The sequence below is a fragment of the Arvicanthis niloticus genome, chromosome 14 (assembly GCF_011762505.2).
Source record: "Arvicanthis niloticus isolate mArvNil1 chromosome 14, mArvNil1.pat.X, whole genome shotgun sequence".
In the NCBI taxonomy this organism is placed as follows: Eukaryota; Metazoa; Chordata; class Mammalia; order Rodentia; family Muridae; genus Arvicanthis; species Arvicanthis niloticus.
In genome coordinates, this window is record NC_047671.1 from 33,666,102 (window position 1) to 33,689,972 (window position 23,871).

The following is a 23,871-nucleotide window of genomic DNA, read 5'->3' on the forward strand; positions in this document are numbered from 1 at the left end:
CAGGGCTTAGGAGAAAGGAAATATATGCAAGAGTACAGACTGGGGCTTCTGTGATGGCAGGCATTCTTCCGGCTCCACGAAGTGTTTGAATTGGAATGCAGACTCTTTGATTTAAAATTACTTGTCAACAAGCCCTTGAATTAAGTGACTTACTGGGGACCAAACAACCCAGACTATGGAGAAGTAACAGGAACCCCCTGCTTCGTTTCCTTCTCCTAACGTTACCCCCCCTCCCCCCACCAGCCCCATGCTGATTTTCAAATGAAGAACAACAAATGAAATAACAGGCGAACACTTTGTAAATATAGAGTGTTTTACAAATCCAAGCGCAAACAAATCTGTAAGTGGTAGGGAAACCCAGGCCACGCATTTTGTGATGGCTTCTGTTCATACCTTAGGGAGCCTGATGGGACCCCCACTAAACAATTAGTTACCAGCTGTTTGCTTTAATCTGATCATTTACAAAAATACAGCAGTCCTTAGTGGTAGTAAATCTGATAGACATAAAATGAAAGCCATGCCCATGATTGATTTTTTCCCCTTGCAAATGCTGTCTATATGGGTGGTGAAAACTGGTTTTAATTCTAATTCCAGAAATATCAATAAATTTATATCTGTCTTCCCAAGAGAGCTGGAGAAAAGACACTGATGTCTCAGAGAGCACACATTGTGATTTTTTTTGACAATGGAGAGCACCGTGTTAATTTGGAGAAACCCATTAATGTGTAGGTTAGTACTAGTGGTGCCTCTTAATTAAATTTCAGTGGATAGAGGAAGTATTAGGAACAGAATACATACGAGATTTTACAGAATCTCCGACTGAGGCAAGCCACTGGTTATTTCTACTGTGCATGCTAATTTAAAAATAATTCAATAACGATTCAATTTGTGTCATTCTGGCATTTACAAGGGGACATGAAGAAGTCTTGCTTGTCTTTATTCACCAAATAGCAGTTTGCAGACCCTTACAAGTTCCCATATGTTAGTGAAAAACATTTTCCAAGAAATTGGCAGGATCTCACTTTGTAGCTGATGCCAGCTTCTTCCTGGGGCCAATTCAACAGAGAAAAGAGAGAAGGCAAAAGAAAAAAAAAAAAAAAAAAAAAAAAAAGGCCTTCCTTGTGTTAGTGGCTGAATTACTCTGACAAGCTTTCACCTTGCCCCTCCTCTTATTAATATTCTTTTTGATGTGAGCTTGTAAAACAGAGGATTGGCTGTTAATCTCCAAGATCTCAAGGGCTTTTGGCAGTGGCCCATAATTGATGTGTTCACATGGCTGTTGTCTGACTACTAATGATCAGACAGCCGCGTTATCTACCAGCTAAATCTGTGTTGCTTATAAATCACACTTGATAAACTGAAGTTTCATTTCTTCAAAGAGTCCGTACAGAATGCCAGGGGCATTTCATGATTCTCTGACAGCTTAGATTAGGTTTATTTTTCATTTCTGTTTGACAAAATATTAGACTCCCTAACGCAAGCGAAAGGGAATTTGTTTTGTTTCTCTAACAAGGCAGTTGGAGGATGGGGTGATAAGCTGAGAAAGATGACCTGCTTTCTACCCAGTTTGGGGTGGGAGGTGGAATTTTCGCTATTGTTGCCATCCTTTAAGGTGAGTGGAATTTGGTCCATGGCATTGTGAAAGACAAAGGGCAGCGGAAAGTTCTAAGAATTTGGGCCTGGGCTCGGATTGTGACACGGCTGGGGCAGGGTAACCAGAACTGTGAGATTACAGTAACCATTCAGTCACAGTGTGTGTTGAGCCTGTGTGTCAGGTATGACTTCCTTCTATGGAAGGTCAAGAGGAAGAAGACAGAAGGTTTTACAAAATAAGGTAAGAGCCACGGAACTTCTGTCCTCTGTCCTTCACCACTCACTGGGGATACAAACAGCCATAGATACACCCAGAGTTTCCCCTCTGATCTGGAGATGAGAAACCAGGTTATAGGATGCACATTTGTGGTGTGCTATGACTGGGAACTTCCGCTAAGTCATGGTTGTTTATTTGGCTACAAACTCCCATGGCTCTGAGCTAACTTCCGCCATGTATAAAAGGGGAAAACAAAAGGACTAAATTTTATGGCTCATTTTGTGGGTTTTCTGTAAACATTCTTGTCCTCTGGCTCTTCTTACAAAACATTTTGCTAAAGCATTAGTTTGTGTGTGTACTATATGATAGTGAATACATATGTTTTGTGTGTGTGTGTGTGTGTGTGTGTGTGTGTGTGTGTGTGTGTGTGTGTATGATAAAGTCTTTCTATGTAGCCCTTGCTTTCCTGGAGCTCCCTATGTAGACCAGGCTGGCCTCAAACTCTCCAAGATATTCCTGCCTCTGCTTCCTATCTGCATCACCAGGCCTGGCTTGTGCCCACAAATTCTGAAGACCACAAATTTTTAGATTTTTAAGGACATAAATTGAATCAAAATTTCAAGATTTAAGAATGAATTTTGTTGTGTTTTTGAGGTAGGGTTTCATTTTGTAGTCCAGTCCAGCCTGAAACTATTGGTGATTCTCCTGCCTCAGATTCCTGGTTTCTGCGATTACAAACGTGTGGCACTATGCCTGACTAAGAACCTAGGTTGGCCTTGAATTTTCAGTAATTCTCCTGTCTCTGCCACCGCAGTGTTGGGATTAGTGGAGTGTGTTACTTATTATGCCTGGACTGAAACAGATTAAAACCATAGTATTTTAAAGAGAAACTTACATAGTTTTGAGGTGTGTTAGAAGTTATTTTCTTTGCCAAAATGTGTAGATCTTTGGCCAGTGAGGTGGTTCATTTAAATAGAGGCCTTTGCCATCAAGTCTAAGGAGCTGAGTTTGATTCCCAGGACCTGCATGTTAAAAGGTGAGAACTCTCACACCAGTCCTCTGACCACCACATGTACGTATTTAGATGGCTCCACGTTGGATGGGTCACCACAGCCCCCACCATCCAAATAAATAAAGATTTTATTATTATTATTTTAATGTATAGGCTTATTCATAGTAAAATTACATGGCAAATGTTGAGAATCGGGATTCGTGATAGCTTAAAGAGGTGTTGAAACTCAAACCCTGAGAGTGTCCTTAATATCAAAGCTACTGAAGTGAATTCCATGAGTCTGCCCCAACCCACCCCAACCCAACCCAACACAGTTTAAGATCAAAGGAAACCACATTTTTAAAGTGACTCTTAAGATCTCCAGTACCATCTTTTGGAGTACTTTATTATTTTTTAAGATTTAATAAGAATTTTGTGTGTGTGTGTGTTTCTATGCTTGCATGGGTGCTAAAGGAGCTGGCTGTTGGAACCCCTAAAGCTGAGAATACAGCTAGTTATGAGCCATAGATTCTGGGAATTGAACTAGAATTCCCTCAAAGTACAGGCTCTTAGTTGCTGAGCCATCTCTCAAGCCCAGTTTTTATGTTTTAATCCTAGGTGCCGAATGTATTCCTTCTCTGGAAACAGTGGCCCGCCATGAGCATTCCCTTTTCCTAGAAATAATTTTAATGCTGTAATTAAAATTAGCACTACCATCAAGGGATGAATGTTTATTGATAAGCGTTAATGCCGATTAACAAAGGAATTTATTTTTGCCACTTATCTTACCGTGATTGATGGTTCTGAGTAATTCCATTTTTTTTTTAATTAAACAAAAACCAGTCTCAATGTAAGTTGTTTGGGTTGAGGTTATTAGATTTTAATATACTGAAAAAAATATCCATGATTAACTTTGAGAAGATAGTTCTTCGGCTATTCAAATAGAAGCTTTATTGAATTTTGTTATAGAATCAGCTATGTAGGGGTTCCTAATAGCTGTAGAATACAGGAAGAAGTGCATTCAGAGGTGCGGAGTGCAATTTTCATTATGAAAATATGTGTGCGTATAGAAGGGCTGGATTATGACATTAAAAATAAAATATGAGAGTATTTGAAGAGTTTTAAAAATCTCATCTTTAAATAATAATCCACCTGTGAGTTTTATAAAGTCTATAGCCATCATGGCAAAAATAGACATGAATTCTTTAATTTTAAAAGATAGCAGTTTTTCTTGACAGATTAAAATAATGACTCAAGTCAGCTTGATTTAAATGTAGCTGAGTCTACTGCTAAAACTGCAGGTGTTTACTGAGTAACTAGAGAACTGAATACAATTTCAATGTGGATAAGTGCAATTCTGGCTGCCACTGTGTGTGGGGAGTTTGGTAATAGCGTACGGAGTAAGTCCCTGTCATCCTTGGAAGAGCACGTTCTGTGAAATAGATGATTCAGATGTTAAGTCTTGGACTTTGGAACAACCCTCTGAAAGACATAGCCTCATCTTTGTTTAGAAGTCATCTCTTCTGCTTCCATGTGACTAGGATTTAGAACAGACAGTATTTGTTAGGTATGAATGAGGCTGGGTGAAGGAGGCCTACTACCTCCATGGCCATCGTGTGTGTGTGTGTGTGTGTGTGTGTGTGTGTGTGTGTGTGTGTAAGGTTAATTTCAAGACTCCAATGTTCTCCTTTGTCTGCCACCCAGTAGTGGGGTTACAGGCACAGGCTCAGCTTTTTACCTAGATACAAGAGTCATGGACTCAGGTCTTTATGTTCATATGGACTGATTGAGCTGTCCTCCCAGATCCCTGGGATAGTCTAAAGTTAGACTTTTGTTTGTCTGTTGTGTTTTGCTTTATCCTTTTAAGGTTTACTTTTTAAAAATGTATGTATGCAAGACTTTTTTGTTGTTGTTGTTGGTTTTGAGACAGGGTCTCATTGTATAGCTCTGGCTGGCCTGAAACTCTATGTAAGCAAAGCTGGCTTCAAACTCATTGAAATCTGCCTGACTCTACCTTCTAATTGCTGAGTTTAAAAGTATATGCCACCATATCCAGCTCTGTATAAGTTTATGTGCACCATGTGTAAGCAGAATCCATGGAGATCAGAGAAGGGTACCTGGAGTTACATACAGTGTGAGCTGCCCCACTGGGTGCTGGAAATGGAACCAGGGTCCTCTACAAGAGCGGTAAATATTCATAACCACTTGGCTATCTGTCTAACACTAAGTCTTTGGAACTTCTGTTGATGACCTAAATTATCTTCTGAAATAAAACATATCTAAAAATATTCTGGAAATATGAATGTCCAGAGAATGTGATGCTGTTAACACCTCCTCTGTCGTGGTGTTTATAAATAAAAGATTAGTAACTATGAAAGGTTAAATAGATTGTAACTTTGGTTTTTTTTTTTTTTTTTTTTTTTTTTTTTACTTTGCATTTGTGATTCATTAAAGATCTTAAAAAATTTTGGAGGTTTTACTGTGGCATAGTTGCCACAGGCCTCCAGAGTGCCATTTTATAGATGTTGACATCAGAAGACCCTGACCCCCAGCCTTCAAACTAAAGGTTTTGCCCAGAATATAGGTTTTAGAGGAGGAGAAAAAAAAATCACCCTTTGTCCAAATCTCATCAAACACCAGATTCTAAGTGACTGTAAATATTGAATGTTACTTTAGCCACCTTAGCCTGTGACAAATTAAACAGACTGTGAACTCCACTGAATTTGATGCCTTAGGGTGGAGCAGGAGCTGGCAGTGGAGCATTAAACAGTTTGATCCCCACAGGTTTTGTGACTCCTCTTGAGATGAAGGTCACATTATCTTTTCTCCTGGCTTCCAGGGAGAGACAACAGGTTTCATTTAAGGGTTTTTCAGGGAGTGAGTAAGGAGCACTGATATTGAGTCACAGTCTTCAGTCTGTGTTGGGACAGAAGCTCCTGGTTGGTGAGAGGACCACAGCTGTAGCATGAAGTGATAGAAAGTGCTTCAAGATGCTAACGTCCCTGATCCTCTGGTAGGTGAGAGACACAGGGAAACCTTCATTCAGCAAGCTCATGGTGGTGTTGAATGTGGGACCTCTGGGGCCAACTTCCTCCTCAATCTGGTCTTCTTTGAGGGACCACCATTCTGAACAGTCTCCCTTTCTTCCTCAGTTCTATTAGGATATACTGGATTTCTTCCTCTTTCCTTCCTTACTTCCTCCTGCTTTCCCTGGGAGCATCCCATCCCTCCACTTGCTTCCTCCTGTGTGCTGCCGATTTATTCCAGTCCAGCTCATTCCCCTTGGGTCCTGTGCCTATCAAGAAAACATTTCCCTACAGATATCCCTCTGCTCAGGTTTTCCTTCCCAGGGACTGACTCTCTCTGCTCTGACTGAGATGAAGACACTTGAGAACTGTCTTTGAATTCATCCTCATCTGCCACCTTCTCGAGTCTTGGCTGTGTCTCTTCCTTGGAGTTTGGCCATGGCATCTTAAAACACATTAATCTCTCTCTCTCTCTCTCTCTCTCTCTCTCTCTCTCTCTCTCTCTCTCTTTCTCATGTTTTCATATAGAGTCTAATGTGGGCTTTACCAGATGAGCCAGATGATTTTTCTATACCCTTACTTCAGAAGCTCTCACGTTATATTTTTTTTTTAGCCTCACAGAAACCCCTAGGTTCTCATCCTTGCCTGGACTCTTGAAGTCCCTCTTGTGTTTCCCAGCTCCCTAAACTGTCGGTTCCTTAACTAATGTAACATTCAGGATGATGTAGATCTATCCTAGCCTCTGATTTCTTCCCTATTCCAAGTCTTACACAGCTTTATAAATCCACCACAGTACATTCACTGCCCCACCCCCTTGACGCTCCCATAATGCCTTGGGCTTAACTGACCATCTGAACCCTGACCATATTCTCTACTCTGCAGTGACTATTCATCTCTCCTGGAACAATGCTTGCCACATAGAGGCACCTGACAGAAAGATACTGGATAAGAGGATGACTTCCCTAACAGTGAGGCAGCTTTCATTAGCAACTCTTACAAAGGGGAGGGCATGTGGTCAATACATGGTCCTTCTGTCAGAAAAACTAAGTCCTTATATTTTGACTAACTCTGTTGCTCAATATGTCTTGTATTGGGAGCTAAATAACAATCTTTCATTATGAGCCTTCGTCGTCAGCTTTTTACTGTTAGTTCTTCTCTTTCTCCTCTGCTGTTTTTCTGAAACAGGTTCTATGGAACTGAGGATGACCTTGAACTCCAGATATTCCTCTCTCCACCTCCCAAGTCCTGGGATGACAGACATGTGCCCCTATACACCCAGGTGTTTACTTTTATTCAATGTGAAATACCTTAGCATCATTTTTATTAAAAGATTTTTAAAAAGCATCTTGAGTGTGTTAGCTCACACCTGTAATCCCAGTTCTTTGGAAGCTGAGAGTTTAACACTAGCCTGGGCTACACAGTGAGTTCCAGGGAAGTCTAAGGCTGAAGTATGAGACATTATCAACAGCAAATGAGAGAGAACTTTTTTTTAAATGACACCAGCGATTCCAGTTAGTAGTCCATGAATATAAAAACTATAGAGGAGGTTTCTCCTCCTGCCCTGTATGTTATTCTGTGGATAAACTTGCTCAGAGGATACTTAACATACTTTAGAAAAAGATTGTTCTCACTAGAGAGAGACCTATTGGGTTCTAAAATCTGCTCTGTTCTCCGAAGGAAAAATAATCTTGAGCTTGGGAACTGCAATTTACTCGTGGAGGAGTTGTGTTATGGGTCTGGGGGAGGACTTAACCCGACAAGCATGAAGCCATGGGTGAGTCTGATTCTCAAAAGCAAACATACGTAGAGTTTATGGGATAGCGAACTGGGTACAGGGCAGTATAGACATTGCTGGGAAAATTCGTGACTTTTGGTTTGTTTGTTGTTCTTCTCCCCTGACTCCCTACTTCCCGGCTTCTGACCTGAACAGGCAGCTTCTCTTTTGGACTTCAGTTTTGTCATTTCTCAAAATCAAATGAGAAGAGTCACATTTGCCTTTTCAGTCAAGGCATGGTAGGAATGAATGTGTTGCAATGTGTCCTTTAAAATAGGTAGGCATTTGATACCAAGACAGACAAAGTCAAAATTTTTACCATCTATGGTTGGTTCTGATCCTTTGCAAGACACCGCCTGAGGGCTTGACGTGATTCACATTCCCCTGTCCTTTGTCACTAGAGGCATATATTGTACAATGCAATATATTTTACCGGACTACTTTTCAGTGGTTGGAAGAGGTCACCTAGCCTGGGTAGAGAAAGGATTTTAGTTAAGAACAGAAACAAAAGGCTTTTCTCCAAATAGACTTTCTTGTTCTTTCTTTCTTCCTTGTCCTTCCATACTCCAAGAAGTAGTATCCACATCTAACAGGGTGAGATGAGACATGGCCGTTTATCTCCCTACTTCAACCTGACTTCATAGGAGTTTAGGAGCCCTGGAACTACAACGCCTGAGTTCAACTGAGTTGAAATTGAGCCCTTGGCTCCCATAGGTACCCTCTGCTGAACAGCATCTGAGTTCACGAGTTCACTTCCGGCATGCCTTCGTGAAGGGATGGGAATGAGACTTAATTGGTAGAAATGGAATTTGGGTGGAACTTTTCTCGGAACTCAACTCTATACCAAGGGGATAGTGAAAAGATTCTTCCTAGAAAGAAGGCAGTCTTTCTAGTACCTGCTCTGATCTCTACCACCTTTCCCTGTGGCTTGTCTTTATATTTTAAGTATCTTTGGGGACGGGATGTAAGAGCCAACCATTTACCGCTTCTATTCAGAGCCCACCCCACTCATTTTCAGAATAGACTTAGTGTCTGTGGCTCAGCCTCAGAGCAGTAATCTTTGAGAGAACACAAATGGGGCTGAGTATGTGACAACTGATAGGACGTGGTGGAAGAATTCTTGAGGCCTAGATCTGTATGGAATCATGTATTGAGCATCTTTGAGGGGAGATTTAGTTTAGCTTCAAAAACAAAATAAAAACAAAACAACAACAACAAAAGAATGAAAGCATTTGGGCTGAGTCGGTGTAATTACCCTGTCAGTACACACCATACCTTTGATGGTGCTTGGAAAAGAGCCAGTGCTAGACAAGGAAGTTTAAAAGACACACTGTTGTTTAAGGATGTTTTCTACATGTGCTTGCACATAGGGCCACGTCTGGGGTGACTCCTGATGGACAGCGACACCCTCCCCCCACCCACCCCCAAGCAGATTACAGAGAGCCTAGATTGTTGACATTCTGTGTGTCCAGCATTCTGTTTGTCTTGGCTGGAAATGGAAGCAGTCTTCCTGGCCCCAGGGGGGCCAGAGCCATGGTTGTGACTAGGCTTCAATGTCATCTCAGCTATGGTTTCTCCCTCTCGATGCTGGGAACTGAGTCCAGGGTTTCACACACTGTTTCACCATGTACTCTACCATGGAGCTAATCCTCCACTGTTCAGGTGTGTGTGTGTGTGTGTGTGTGTGTGTGTGTGTGTGTGTGTGTGTGCGTCTTTGTGCGCGTGTGTGTAAGGTATGTGCACCTGTATGTATTATGTATATTGTTGTGCTTCTGTATGCCCTCTGAGAGGCCACAGATGATCGTCTGCTCTATCACCTTCTATATTATTCCCAGGGACACAAGATCTCTTACCAAACCTGAGCTAGGATAACATCCACCACCCTCCTTGACACCACAGGGTTTTCAGGTGTGTGCTCAACCAAGTCCAACATTTTTTTCCTGGAGTTTGGGGGATTCAAATTCATGTACAAAGTCCTCTCCCTCTATGATTAGGGATAAGAATTTAGAGGGATCACAGTATTTGTGTGCAAACTTCAAACTGTAAGCATTTAAAGTAACTTAGGTGCCTTAGCTTCCAGTGTACACAAAAGAATAAGAAATTCTCTATGGAGGAGGCAGGCATTCTCTCCATCTCAGGCTGTTTTACATTTAGAACAGGTTGCTGCTTTTGGTTGACCTTGGCTGGTTCAAATTCTGGCTTGGTTGCTCTCCCTAAGAGACCCTTCATCTCTTCTCATCTCTTCTTCATGACTTTGTGAAGATCAAATGAAAAAGCTCGAGTGCACAATATAATCTTGCCTATGATGTCTGTTTGAAAACTGTTCTAATCCCTTTAGGTTATGTGTGGTAAACAGTAGCTGGGAATGTGAACTCTTTCTACAAACAAGTCTAAAGCAACAAGAAGGCAAGCAGGGCTTTTGAATTTTTAGCTCTTTGGATAATTTATCCCTGCGTTGGGGATCTTGTTTCTGCCTCTCTAATGTGGCAATGGTGGAGACTCTGGGTTAGAGGAGAACTGGCCCCTTAAATCATTAGCATGAGTTTGTCCCTACCCCCTTTATTTTTTGCACAGCAAGTCCCAAAGCATAAATTGCATTGATCTTGTTTCTCAGAAGTGTCTACCACATTTAGAAGAGGCTAAACTAAGAATAATGACCAAAGCTGGCGCTGTTCTGTTTTGTCCACCGGAGATGGAAATTTAAACGTGATTAATTTTGGAGAGGGGATCAGTGTCTAAGGAACATGTTTTTAAGCCGACCCGGCTTTGCTAATGCAACAGTGACGTCAGGCAGCTGTCTAACACAGATTTGCTGCCACAGCGGCAGTGGTCACCTCCAAAAAAGCCGGGATTTCCACTTATGGCAGAGCCTAATGCGTTTTAAATTAAGAGGTGACTGTGTGCAATCTAATAAAACAGCCAAATACCAGGATATGAAGAAAATGTGAGCCTTAAGTACCCATGCCCCAGCATGCTCAGAGAATCACAATATTGACACTGTGCAAACTGAAACACCACTCCTCCCGCCTGTGGCGGTTGACAGTCTTGAGAATCCCAGGATTGAGGGGTTAACGGCAGGACCCGTGTGGAGATTTGTGAGATCCGCTGGAAGAAACCTAGGGCACGGTGCCCTGTCTGTGGGTTCAACCCTGAAGCAGGCCAATTGGAGTGGGGGTTGGGGATGGGGTTGTCTCTGCAGTGAGGGTGCTCCTCTGGGGGAAGGAAGCCCTGGGCTCCTTTCTCAGTCTTCTAGGCAGCACTCACTACCTGTCTCCTGCCGCAGAGCCACGTGGATGTGTCTTTGTTGGTCTAGAGTGCCTGCTTCACCGCCCCTCAGCCCAGCCCGGGAGACCCCTCTGTATTTGCTTTGGGTTTCCTGGTAGTGCAGACCCTCCCTGGCTGACACAGTCAAATGTTCGGTGATGAAAAGCAGCCACCACCAGCACTCCAGCTTTGGAGCCTTTCTGGCTCATCAGCACTCAGGAAGCCCTTGAAATAAGGTGAACAGAGAAAATATTGCCAGGACCTCTGCAGAATCGTCCCCCTGCCCCCAGCCCTCTGATTACATACACTAAGTGCTGGCTATCTGTGTAAATAACCTTCTCTTCCCCGCCTCCCCCCCCCCCCCACCCCCGCCTTAGGCTCTCTGGCGTGATAAATAGCCAGGCTACTGCACAGCGTGCACCAACACCTGGGAATAATCATGCAAAAATAACAGTGAGAGACTGCGGCGCGTCTGTTCTTGACATTAACTTTCCTCAGTTTGACAGGCTGCCACCACCAGCTGTTAGACTTACGAGTCTTTTTTTTTTTTTTTACTTCTCCTGCCCCCTCCACCTCCACCCCGAGATGGCTGCTTTCCTCTTTTGGGCTTTAATAGGTTACATCAGTGTCCCATCAAGATGACAGTCAAGAGCTTTGACAAAGGAACCCTGGCCAGTACTTTTTTCCCCTGATCTTTAATTTTCCGCTATTAGTACTGTATAAGCCCAACCCCCACCCCGTGAGTTTTAAATGAGGACTGTCTTACTAGAAGTATGTTTCTTCCTCTAGGAAGGTATTCAGAGTTGCCTTTCTTGAACTGCTTTTTGTACTAAAGCCTAACCTTTGGCCTCTTGGGACCAAACCACTCATCGAGTGTCTTTCATTCAGGTTTCAGATGTATTTGCCATGATGGTAATAACTCTGGTGGTAGCCCTGGCTCCGACTTTCTGAGTGTAACTCTGTCCTATGCCCTGAATTAAGGTTGTTTGTAATGACACCCTGTCACATTATCTAGGGGCTATTTATTTATTTATTTATTTTTAGTTGAAGATAAGCGTCACATAGAGATCTAGTAGCTTGCCTGAGCATCCATAGTGAATGACCAAGCTAGGATTCCACCCCTAAAGAGTATGCTGCCTGCACCACACTGATCATGAATGTCCCACCTCTTATACTCTTCCCTCGAGCACAGCTCTACACCTGAAGTTGTCATTTCAATTCATTTATGATTAATTAGTGTTGATTGATTCTCTTGATGCAGCTTGTTAGCCTTGTGGGATAGGGGCTGGGGCCCACTCTTTTTTTTTCTTCTTTTTACTCTTTCTTTCTTTCTTTCTTTCTTTCTTTCTTTCTTTCTTTCTTTCTTGTTGCAGGTTTCTCAGAGTTTAGGAGTAGTACCTCTTTAGTGGATGTGGGGATTGAGGTGAACAGGAGTAGACCTTTGGGAAGGCCTTGTGAGAAAAGGGGGGCAATGAAGATTGGAAGACTTCTTCCTACTTCATGGATCGTCAGGATCTCTGGGATGCCCTCCTCATTGCTGGGAGGCTATAAAATGTGTGTGGATTGAACCCACAGACAGCTGCCAGGGCTCAGTGTTTGAAAGAGGCTGTATTTCCCCAGGCTGAGCTTCTCTGGGTTAAGTCCCCCTTTCTTATATGTTTAACATGTTTTAACCAAACTTAGCTATGTGTTTAGGGGGGATTACAGATTTATGTTAAATATAGTAGCATATAAAAAGGAGCTTTGTAAGGTTCTGTAGGGTTTAGAGAGTTGGAATATGAAACCGGGGAATCTGCCACTCTGTTAAGACAGTGTTTACAGAGATGTACCCAGTCTTAATGCAGCCCGTTGGAGGTGTTGGTCATTACTTAATACCTTCATTTGAACTGTACTCTGTGCTGACCATTTCTATGTCAGTTTTCCTTATAACCCGGTGGATGTGATGGGCATTATCATTCCCAGTTCTTAGATTCTGACCCTGATGTAAGAACTGTCATTGACTTAGGTACTCATATAGCATGAATTGGTAGTGCCAGAACTTGAACCCAGGCCTCCTGATCACAAAACCCTAATTACACCCCTTCAGCTGCCCTGCTCAGAAGCTGCTGTCCCCACAGTAGACAGGCCAGTGGAATGGTTTGCCGTCCTCTGCCTTAACAAGCTTCATTGGCGAGAGAAATTATGGCCTCAGTGTAGATCAGTGACCTGAGAAATTGCTCAAGAGGAATTGATCTTTTTGTGTAACTACTGAGGCAGGATGTGGGGTTTGTAATCCCAGAACGAGGGGAGCAGGAGACTGCAGATTGCAGCCAGATTATTCTGTTTAAGGCAACCCTGTCTCAACAAATACTAAATTAACCGCAATATAGTCTTAAAGATCCTGCTTATAGACATGGCACGAGTGCTCTGTCTGTAACACCATGACATACATGAGGGAACTGAAACCTTCTCAGAGGAACATTTCCACCAGGCATTACCTGGTAGAAAGTACATTCTGCTCTGTTTTAGTCTCCTGGGCTAGGTGATTCTCTTGTGAATTTCCTACTGTGGTGTGTTCTTCTCTGTTGCCCTGGCTGACATCTGAGTTACCTTATGGTTCTTGCCCGAAAGTGGGACACAAGTCTCCCTAGAACTGAGTGTGGTGGTCTAGGTAGCCTTCCTGCTGGAACATTCTGTGATGGCCTCAGGCAAAGATTCGAGGCACAAGACACACAGAGCTGCACGTGGCAGATGTGTGGAATGCAGGCTCCATGAAGCTCCATTTCCAGTTATTATTTGAGGAATGGAAATTCAGATTCTTCTCTAAGCTCCTAAGTATTATTGGTCAATAAGAGGAATGCTTTTTAAAAATATCAGATCGGCCAAGTAAAACAGTCTGGGAGTGGCTGTAATTCCCATCCTGAAAGCCTTCTTTCCACTTGGTGACCTGTAGGGAGGAGGACCTGTTGAAGGCCACATGGGTGGTCTTCGTGCCCCACCTCTACAGGACTCACAGGGCTTGGGATGGGGGAGAACAGGGGCAGTTCTTCTGAAAACAGCAGTTAGGGGTTACATGAGGAAAAGAGAGAAAACTTCACTCGTGTCAATCAAAGATTTGCATATTTGAGATATCACTACCAGGTGTTAAGGCCTTTGGACCTATCATTTTATGAGTAAGTTCATATTTATAGTCAAAGTCTCTGAACCTTCACTTCCTTGTTTTAAATCTTGCTGGATGGGACTTCTATCTTGTCACCGACTCAGCTTTGGTCGTTACATTTGGATCGTGTTCATAAAAATAAGCACAATTAGTTTATTTGGACGTCTTTGTTCCCAGAAACAAATTCTTCAGGCATTTAGACTTTGGGTTGGGAATGTCTCTCAGTGATAAGAGCACAGACTGAGTCTGCACCAGGCCGTGGGTTTTGGCCCCCGGCAACAGCAGTGGCAGCGGCAGCTCCACAGCAAAAATTTCGAAAGGAATTTGAGTTTTGAAATTATCACAGATTTGGAAGTATCACAAATACTATCTGGTGTGTCCAATCTGCCTCTTAAGGGGGGGTTGTGTTGAAATGGGTATTTAATGCAGAAACAGAGGTGTGATAGGGTTTGTTAGTAACATTAGAAGGCTGAAGAATCTATTTTCCATATTGAGGAAAGTGGACCTTAGATTAAGGAGGGTCACAGCCTAATTAGCGGCAGGTCTGGAGCCAAAGTCCTAGTGTGAGCATGCGCTGCACCCAGGAAGGTCCCATTCATTGTCCATTCTGTCCTTGCCTAAACCACAGCTCTGTCAGACTCCTCACTGCTTTTATTTTGGCCCATTTTCTAACAGGTCAAGCCATCTTTGTTCTCAGTATTAGTGTGGGCTGTGAATCAGGCCACCTGAGGCTATTTTCAGAAAAGTGCTCCATATTTGTCTTTTTAGCATTAAACCATCACCTCAGTTTTTAATTTTGTAGTGTGATTCTGATCTCATACAAGTTTTTATCTGCAATAAAGACTGTAGTAGGATTGCTCGCCTCTCTCTCTCTCTCTCTCTCTCTCTCTCTCTCTCTCTCTCTCTACCTTAATTTCCTTCCACAGAACCCCTCTCCTCTTTATCAGCCCCCATTTTAAACAGGAACTTGCTGTGCGAACTTTGATCCACATTAAGAGGCAGTAACTTGAAGGCATAAATCACCTTATCTAAGACTTGGCCCTGCTGAGGACTTTTCTTTCTGGGACTCTGCGATCAGGATCAGGAATGCAGAACAATAAAAAGTATGGTGCAAAAGAAGTTTTATGGCAGCTTTGAGAGCAGGAAATTAAGTTCCTTTAACATGCAGATGGGTGAAGGGCTGTTCTCTGGCATGTAGAATAGCCTCAGAGAGGAAGGAATGTCAGTTTATCATTTTAGGTAGGATGCAGATTGTAGAGGGTCCTCTGCTCATTTCATCCAGGAGCCCACACAGACAACTGCCTCTACCGTTTAAGGAGCACAATTTCTCATCTGAGTCTATTGAAATACTCTTTTTTTTTTCCTTGCAACAAAAACAATGGAATATTAAATCTGTAGCCAAAAGACTGCAAAGTAGACTTTATGAAGCTAGGGGATGTATGCAGGACAGATGGAGTTTTACTAGGTCAACCATCTGTGTGTCCTTCTTAACGTTTACTGTCTGTTAACCCAACTGATAGCGAATGCAAGATGCTGTCCCGGTGCATTGCCATTGTCTGTGCACAGTGCAAAGGTAACCCTGAGCCCCAGTACACAGGTGTGTTCCTCAGTCTTTTTCTCAACCAATAACCTGTTTCCAAGGTCAACTCAATGCTGTCCAGTGGCAGTACTAGCAGTTGTTATGTGAGTCAAATAAACGGCTGGCAATCTGTCTAGTGCATATGCGGGCTTTGTTTTCATCTCCGCTGGGCATCTGAACTGGAGAAGAACACCTTTGCCGGCTTTCTATGGGCGCCAAGGGGACATTCTTGGACAGCTAGGCCTTGCACTTGGCTGCTGTTCCCATTTCTTTTGGATGTGGAGATGGGGCTGCCAAGCTTCGGTCAAGCTCCTCAGTTGCCTTGATAACATGAGCCACTGAAGGCTTTGTGGTTTGGAGAGCTCAGGTTCTATTGATGCCAGGCACACACCGTTATTCATCCTCTTTATGAATCCCTGCTAAACTTCACGCTAGAACACTTAATTAGGAATTGGTTCTTAACACAGGCTAATATTCAGTTTATGTGCTTCAGTGTGTATAATCAAGTTATGAATTTTATGTATTCAGCAGCGTAAGTTAATATATTTTAGTAGTGATTTAATTCATTATGCTTTATAAAGTACTCTGAGAATAATTGTAGTCCATCTCCTTTTATTTAAATGTCCAATAACATATATTGTTGTTTATTAGTATTTGTCAAGAGTTTCTCCTTTAGATAATGTTATGATTTTGAAAATGAGGTTCCTGTGTGAATGGGAAGGAGCGTTAATTTTACAAAACATTTTTTTTTTTCATTCACATTTCCAGAGACTAAAAGGTTGTCCACTGGTGAATTTAGAAGGCCTGCTTCTCATTCAAGAAGCTAGCACTCCCCTGTTCACCTTCTTGGACTTGAAAACACAAAATGCTCATTTCTGTTCGGCTTCTATTTTGGCACCATGAAAGCACTCAAAGTCTATGATAATTGCAAATGGAATGTAGAATGATGATCTGTTCTAGAAGCGATGTAAGCAGATTGCATTACAGAGAACTCCCAGAATGCATCACCCCTGCAGTAAGCCTGTCTGTCTTTCAGGTTGACCCCCTGTTTACAGTGCCGGCACCACCGCCGCCGATTGCCAGCAGTCTCGCACCTCAGATTCCGCCCTCCTACTTTTCCCCATCTTCATCCAATATTGCAGCACCAGTCGAACAGCTTTTGGTTCGGACTCGGTCCGTGGGTGTCAATACGTGTGAAGTTGGAGTAGTGACAGAGCCAGAGTGTCTTGGGCCCTGTGAACCTGGGACCAGTGTCAATTTGGAAGGGATCGTGTGGCATGAAACAGAAGAAGGTAAATATCATTTATTTTTATTTTTCTCTCTCTGCCCTCTTCTCCATGATGTATTTCTGTCCATCTGTGAGGAGAATTTATTTTCCTTGTGGTTTGAGAGGACAGAAAGGTGGTTTGTAGGTTCTCTGACATTTTGGGTTAAATATTAATGCCCAGCCGTCGTGTGTTCCTGGCTGCCTTTACCTTAAGGATGAGTCAGAGCCTTAAAAAGTCTTCTTCATACCGAGGGCTAACGTGGAGGGTCTGTGAGAATTGGGGTCAGGAGCAACTTTCTCCTCAAAGGTATCAAGGAGACAGAGCTCAAGTTCATTTTATTTATAGTATGCCAGCCAATTTGTCTGTTTCTGCGTTGCGGGGTCTTATATTTATCTGCCTACCTACTGAATCAAACAGTGCCCCTTGCTCATAGCCTGGGCCATTGTCATGATGCAGCCGGGGCTGGTTGGTACTCAGAGCTAATGAAACTAAGGTTAAAGGTTTAAGGCCCAGTTGAGCCAGCCATCTCTTCCGTGTCCCCAGACAGAACCTTTCTTGCCCCTTAACTCAGCAAGCCGTTTGGCAAGTGCAGCCCATTAGTCACCAGGGAAACACAGCCCTGGGAAACTGGATGCATCTATCACTGCCATTGGGAATATAAGTCAGAGTACCAGCCATGCAGATAGCCCAGATCAGGTTGACATGTCTCAGGGCACATGGCATGGAGTATTTCAAGTGGCGTGCATCATTAACAGGCCAGAAGATACTGAAAAGCAAATCCCAGAGATGGGAAGCAGCCTGCACACCAGTTGTTTCAAGAGGACCATTGGAAAATGAACATGGGGAACCTTTCTCCCCTTTAAGCTAGGTTGGTCAAGGGCAAAAGAGATGGATGACAGCTACAAATACTTGGGCATCTGTGAGAAAGAGTCAGGACAAAGCTGAGCATGACAAGAAGGGGCTTGAGGGTCGTCGTCATTAGTTGGGCTTGTTTGAATTGGGGGCGGGGGGACGAGGAGAAAGAGGCAAACCTCAAAGGAAGAAGACAATACACGCTAAGAAGAATTGGATGTATCCCTCTGTGGGCTTTATTGCTGGGCAGAAGTAGATCTGACTGCTACAAGAAAAAACAAAGAATGGAGAAGTCTTTGAACTCCACCATAACATTATATGTATTCTTGTATGGTTTGTTTCTTGATAAATAACTTAAAAGCAAAGGGTGTAGCTGGTGCCAGTGATGAAGAAAAACGTATTAACTCTACAGTAAAAGGGAGTGAGAATACCTATGGGATTAGTTCTTGTTTGTTTAAATGGAAATGAAGCCTAAACTTTAATTTGATTTGTTTTAGAATTTTTTTTCCATCTTCTCTATTGTTGCAATTTTAGTTTGGGTTTGATGACACTCTGAAAAGCCAATTAATGCAATGCTGAGAGAATTCAGGCCTGAGAGGTGATGCCAGAGCAGAGAAATTTAAACTTTCCAAGCCCAAGGGCCAGTTATATTAAATTCTGGGCCCCACCCCTCATGTTGTACAGTTTTCCTTCCATGGGTTCTTTCTGTAAAGCAGATGGTGGAGAAGGGGTTCAGGCTGATCTGATCCTTCCTCTTGTGGAAAGAGAATCAAGACATGAAAAACATCACAGTTAATTAATTAGTTATATACGATTTTTCAGCAAAGGTTGGGGGAGGGGGGATTTGAAGAAAATATGAGCTAACTTCCATAAACTTGAAATTGAGATTTCTTGGAAAATTCACTCATTAAAATGAGTTGCTGTCTTCCTGTTTCTTAATGGGCTTATTGCTTGTCATGATTTTATTTATGTAAGTGTGGAATAGGCCAGGCTTCCTGCGGTGTAACCTCGCTGGGTGGTAGATGTTATAAAATTAACCACAAGCTTTCTGGGACAGTTTGGGTTATTTTTCAGTTTGCCTAGAAGTCTGTTTAGTTTCGACTTTTAACCTTGGCCTCTAATAAAAGCGGATTATTTGGATCAGGGGTTGTTGGGGGGTTGTGCTGAATAGCCAAAGGAGTCAGTACATTGAAGCAGAATCCGGATACTCTGGCCCTATATTTAAAGAGCTCGAAGATATTGTTTTGATAGCATACAAACAATGAATGCCATACCACTTCCACCCTAGCCTCTAAAGAATGTTTTTTGATTATATATATATACATATATATACATATACAAAGCTTCAGTCTGTATTGGAGGCTGGCGTTGAACTCATGATCCTCCTGCCTCTGCCCTTCTGAGTGTTGGGATTCCAAGCATGTGCCACCGTGCCTGGTGATCTCCAGAATTGGATAGAACTGGTTTTCTGTGCCTCCATTCAGCTGTATCTGTGGATGTTTCTGTACTGACTCATAGCTAGAGAAGCAAGGCATAGTAACCACCCATGGGCAGGCCCAGTCTCCTTACTGCCTCACATGCACCAGGACACAGTACATGCAGATGTTTCCTGTGCTGGTGGTTTTAAGGAGCTAGAGCCACTCATAAGAGTTATTTTTGCTGGATAAACTAGATTTCTGGCCTCTGTAGAATGGAAGAACTCACCTTTATGGAGGCTAGATCACTTAATATGTATATTTAATACATACCCATTTTCAAGAAGGGTACATTTACTTTATTTCTTTCTCAGTACAGTGTGCTTACGGCCTTGGCTCCAATTTAAAAATTACACTCAATTGACAATTTCTCCTTTTCAGGAAAAGCAAAGACATTTGGAGGCAATTATTTTATAGAGCTCATAGAGGAGGGGCTTGGGGGCTGAGGAAAGGGAAAGGCAAAGAAAGATGCAATAGTTTGTCCTATGAGGTTTGACAAAAGAAACAACTGCTTATCCTTACACTTATAAAACTGTCAGGTGTCTGGGACTAAGGGCCAATAAACTGAGTTGAGTCAAATCTATTTCTACTATCATAGGGAGTGTTACACTCACACACACACACACACACACACACACACACACACAAAGAGAGAGAGAGAGAGAGAGAGAGAGAGAGAGAGAGAATTTGATAGTGTGGAGATCATATATGCCTCTTTTAATTTGATAATGCATTTGAATCTCAAGAATTCATAGTTTCCGTCTTCATGGGATATTGAATAGTTTTGCAGCCTCTTGGAGGTGGGGGTAATAATGACACTGCACTAGACACTGGGTTAAGTATTTAGCTACCTCCTGAATTTGGAAACCCTCATTAGGGTTGGCTTCTTTTAGTTAGTCTTTGCTTCTCCAGTTAACTGCCTGTAAGTGCATTTCTGCTTTTTTCAAGAACCAAGTTGTTCATGGAAATAAAGTGTTAATAGTAAAGTTGCTTCTGGAAAAAAAATAGCAGGCTTCAGACTGTGCTTAATAGGAGAGAAAAACTATCACTACATGTGGGTGTTTGCTTATTCTACTCTGATCTTTCTTCTCTAAGGTGAACATGTAGGAGCCATGATGGATGGTACGAAATGACTCACAGATGTTGGAGGGATTTCCATAGCATTTTCCTTATGACATTTGGGACACACATGCCTAAAATCTAAGAGTTTGTTTGAAAATTTGCTCTTAAAAATGGGGGGGGGGAAATTAGTGAATTCAGCACTATATGTAAATACATGTGTTGAGCTTGGCTTTAGGAGTCTTGAGTGTATTTTCTTTAGCATTTTGTTTAAGTGGGGGATTTTCAACAATTATTATTTATTTTTCATTATGTGCACATGAGTGCATCTGTAGGGGTGTACCATGAGCACAGGTACCTGTGCAGGCCCAGAGAGGGTTTGGAGTCCCAGAGTTGAAGTTACAGGTGGCTGCATTGGAGGGCAGCCAGGGTGTGGGTGCTGGCAACTGAACTCTTCATCGCTGACCCAGCTCTCCAGCCCTTCAGTCATGTTTCTTATTGAGCCTTTTTTGGGTAGGTGGCCACGTATGGGAGAAAAAAACTTGATTCAGCTGTGTCCACCACCCATAACTATAACAACCCTTCCCCTTCCCTTTAGTTCCTTAATGTCTACTTGAGTAAAGCCAAGGGGAGAAAGGAAAACTGGCGTTTACCAATGACGGCCTCTTGAACAGCTACAGACAGAGCATGAGTTCTCAGCACTGAGAAAGGAATGGATGCTTTTCAGACTCTAGACACCGAGTCAGGCTGAGTTGGCATGGATGTGGGTATTAATCGGGTTTGTTTAATGACCTTTCATTGATGATGTAGTATTCCAAAAGTGATTGGGGAAGCGTGGGAGAGAAAAGAACAAAGAGAGATGCTAGGTCCTTTGCAAGTTCCTTGATCTTTTCTCTTGAAGGAAATTTAGATGTATTCATTGTCTCAAGTACCCAAGCATAAAATGAACCAGGGACACTTGCCTTTACCCAGTGGGTGATAAGATCTACCAAGATGCTGAAGGATGGCAGGCGAGCATAGTTGTTGGGTTATTAGTGAGGGATGTGGGAAGCCTTGCATATCCAGATGAACCAGAGAGGATTTGAAGGACAGTCCTCTGGAATGACTAATAGATACTACCCTTCCTAGTATAGTAGGAGGCACTTGACTGTTGAGTTTTAAAATGAGCCAGGCATTATAAGTTTATTTCTTTGTAGTTTCTGCTGAATTACTTTGGAAACAGTCCAGAAACAAATAGTCATGTTACTGCAGCATCTATGCTGGAGAAGGTGGATCTCACTTGCAGTTCCAGCAATTGGTAGACAGACAGAAAAAAATGTGAACTCGAGGCCAGCTTGGGCTCCAGAGAGACCCTGTCTAGAAACCAATTTTGCTTAGATCATCAATGGGAAATTTCCTAGGAGACAGGGGAATCTCAGTAGCTCATTGAGTATGACTGTAATAAGACGGAGTCATGTTGAAAGGAAGAATGCCATGTAGGAATGTCTTCACCTGGTGTTCTCTGCTTTTGCTTTCCAATGGGGGTGAGGCTTAGAAAGTGATTGTTTTAAAGGTAATTAACTGGAGAAATAAATGACTCTTTTTTAAAACCACTAGAGACGTCCATTCTGCTTCTCTTGGATCTCTTAAGTCATAAATGTGCAGTGTACTGAGTTTCAAGATAACTCATTAAAAGGCAAATGATCTGCATAATTGAGGATAGTCTAAAATACAGTGTTATGATTCCTATTCTGCTGTATTTACTTTCTGATCCCACCTCTTCAAACAGAACATTTCTTTTAAAATTCTGATTAATTTGAGAAGGGATTACGTACTAATCTAGGCTTACACTGTGTTTTCTGTGACTAAGCATGGAGTTTGTGCGATGCTTTGTTGGGTGAGAAACTGTTATCGAGGTTCATAGCTGTGTTGTTATAAACTTGTCTGTGATTCACAAGGGCATGAAATGACACTGTTGACTTGCATGCTTCATTATCCACTCCCATTACCAATAACCACGCAGTCGCTGAAAATGTTGAGCTAGCCGGCGGCTGGAGCTGGTGACCAGTGCTCAGTAGAAATTTATCAGCTCATGTATTTGTCAAAAATAAATCGTACTTTAATTACTACACTGGTAAGAAACAGGGGCTAGCCTTGATTCTCAACAGAGCCCCACAGAGGTTCTGAAGAACTAAAGGAACTATTTATTATAATTTGTACAACCGCATGCACTAGCCATGAACTTTTCCATAGCCTTTGTTACCTGACTTACAGGGAAGGTCCCTTGAAAGCCACCATTGCTGGTGGCAGAGCAGTGCATAGCTCATATCTTCCAGAGTGCACATTCATGTGGAAAAGAAACCCAGGTCAAAAACCAAAATGTGTGTGCATTAAACACAAACCATGTATTTACTTCTGGTTACTCTGAGTTCAAAGTTGTTTTGTTTTTGAGAGAATCTTACTAAGTTGTCCTAGGACCAAGCCATCCTCTTCCTTTAGCTAAGTAGCTGGAGTTCAAGTGCAAACCACTATGTTCATCCAACATCTTTAAATTAAGAAAAGATTTGCAATCACCACAGAATGATGGGAAGTGCGGTTAGCTAGCGCTCTGTTCTGCTGAAGTAACGTAAGCACACTGTGGACACAGTGAGCTCTGGGTCTGTGTGTTTTGTTGGAAAGTCCCAGTGCACCCACCTTTCCTGTTATCAATATGAATAACATGCTGCTTTCAAGTATGACTCGGCTTTATTGTTTTAGATCAACATTTACTTTTTGGCTATCTCTATCCATTCTTTGGTGGTGACATCGGGTGCTAAGTAATGAAGCAGAAGCCTTGAACTCACGTCATAAAGACATTTAAAAACCCTTTTTGTTGCTTTATCTCAAAGATAAACTATATTTGAATACAGAACTTCAAGCATTTAAAAGTAAATTTTTCTTAGGACTTAAGTATGAGAAAAGATGAAAGTTGTCTTGTAAGGTGTGTGTGCCCGAGCGCGCAACTGAAGTATGTCTTTTTTTTTTCCCCTAAAAGAAGGAATTTATAAAGAAATTTTGAAAAAGTCTTGATGTTACAGTGTCTTTGAACTGAAGACACATTTATAATTACAAAATGGAAATGAGTTGACTATTTACAAAGAATAGCTCCTGACCCATCTAGATAGACATCAATTGAAGCATTTCGGTGATCTCTCTCCCTTTCCTTCCTTTTTTCCTTCCTCTCCTCCCTCCCTCCCTCCCTCCCTCCCTCCCTCCCTCCCTCCCTCCCCCTTCCCCTTCCTCCCTCCCTCCCGCTTCCCCTTCCTCCCTCCTCCTCTCCTTTCAATTTTTTTTAGCTTTATTGAAATATAATTGACACAACATACAATCTGTCCACTGAAGATGTGATCCATTGCTTTTTCCCTGCATCAGAGTTAGGGAAACACCATGGCATTTCATCTAAAAAGGTTTTCATCACCCCAGATGAAAGCCAGGACATTTGTCCTCCTGCAGTGGTTCTTTCATTTTTGTTCTTGACTCTTTGCTGCTTTATGGGTGTACATGTGGGGTTTGGGGTAAGACAAAAGGTTGATTCGCTAAGCACTTTCTTTATACCTGAGCATTCACTGGAGACTGACTTCACTTAAACCAGAGAAAGCTCCTAGTCACCATCTCC

General features: G+C 42.4%; 1 protein-coding gene across 3 annotated transcripts in view; it reads left to right on the forward strand.

Annotated features, from left to right (window-relative positions):
- Znf608 (zinc finger protein 608) overlaps nucleotides 1-23,871 on the forward strand; it is a 108,840-nt gene that overhangs the window by 30,892 nt on the left and 54,077 nt on the right. For all 3 annotated transcript variants that reach the window (XM_034517988.2, XM_076912638.1, XM_034517987.2), the window contains exon 3: nucleotides 16,620-16,875. In XM_034517988.2, coding sequence (XP_034373879.1) covers nucleotides 16,620-16,875 — 256 coding nt within the window. The remainder of the gene's footprint in view (nucleotides 1-16,619; nucleotides 16,876-23,871) is intronic.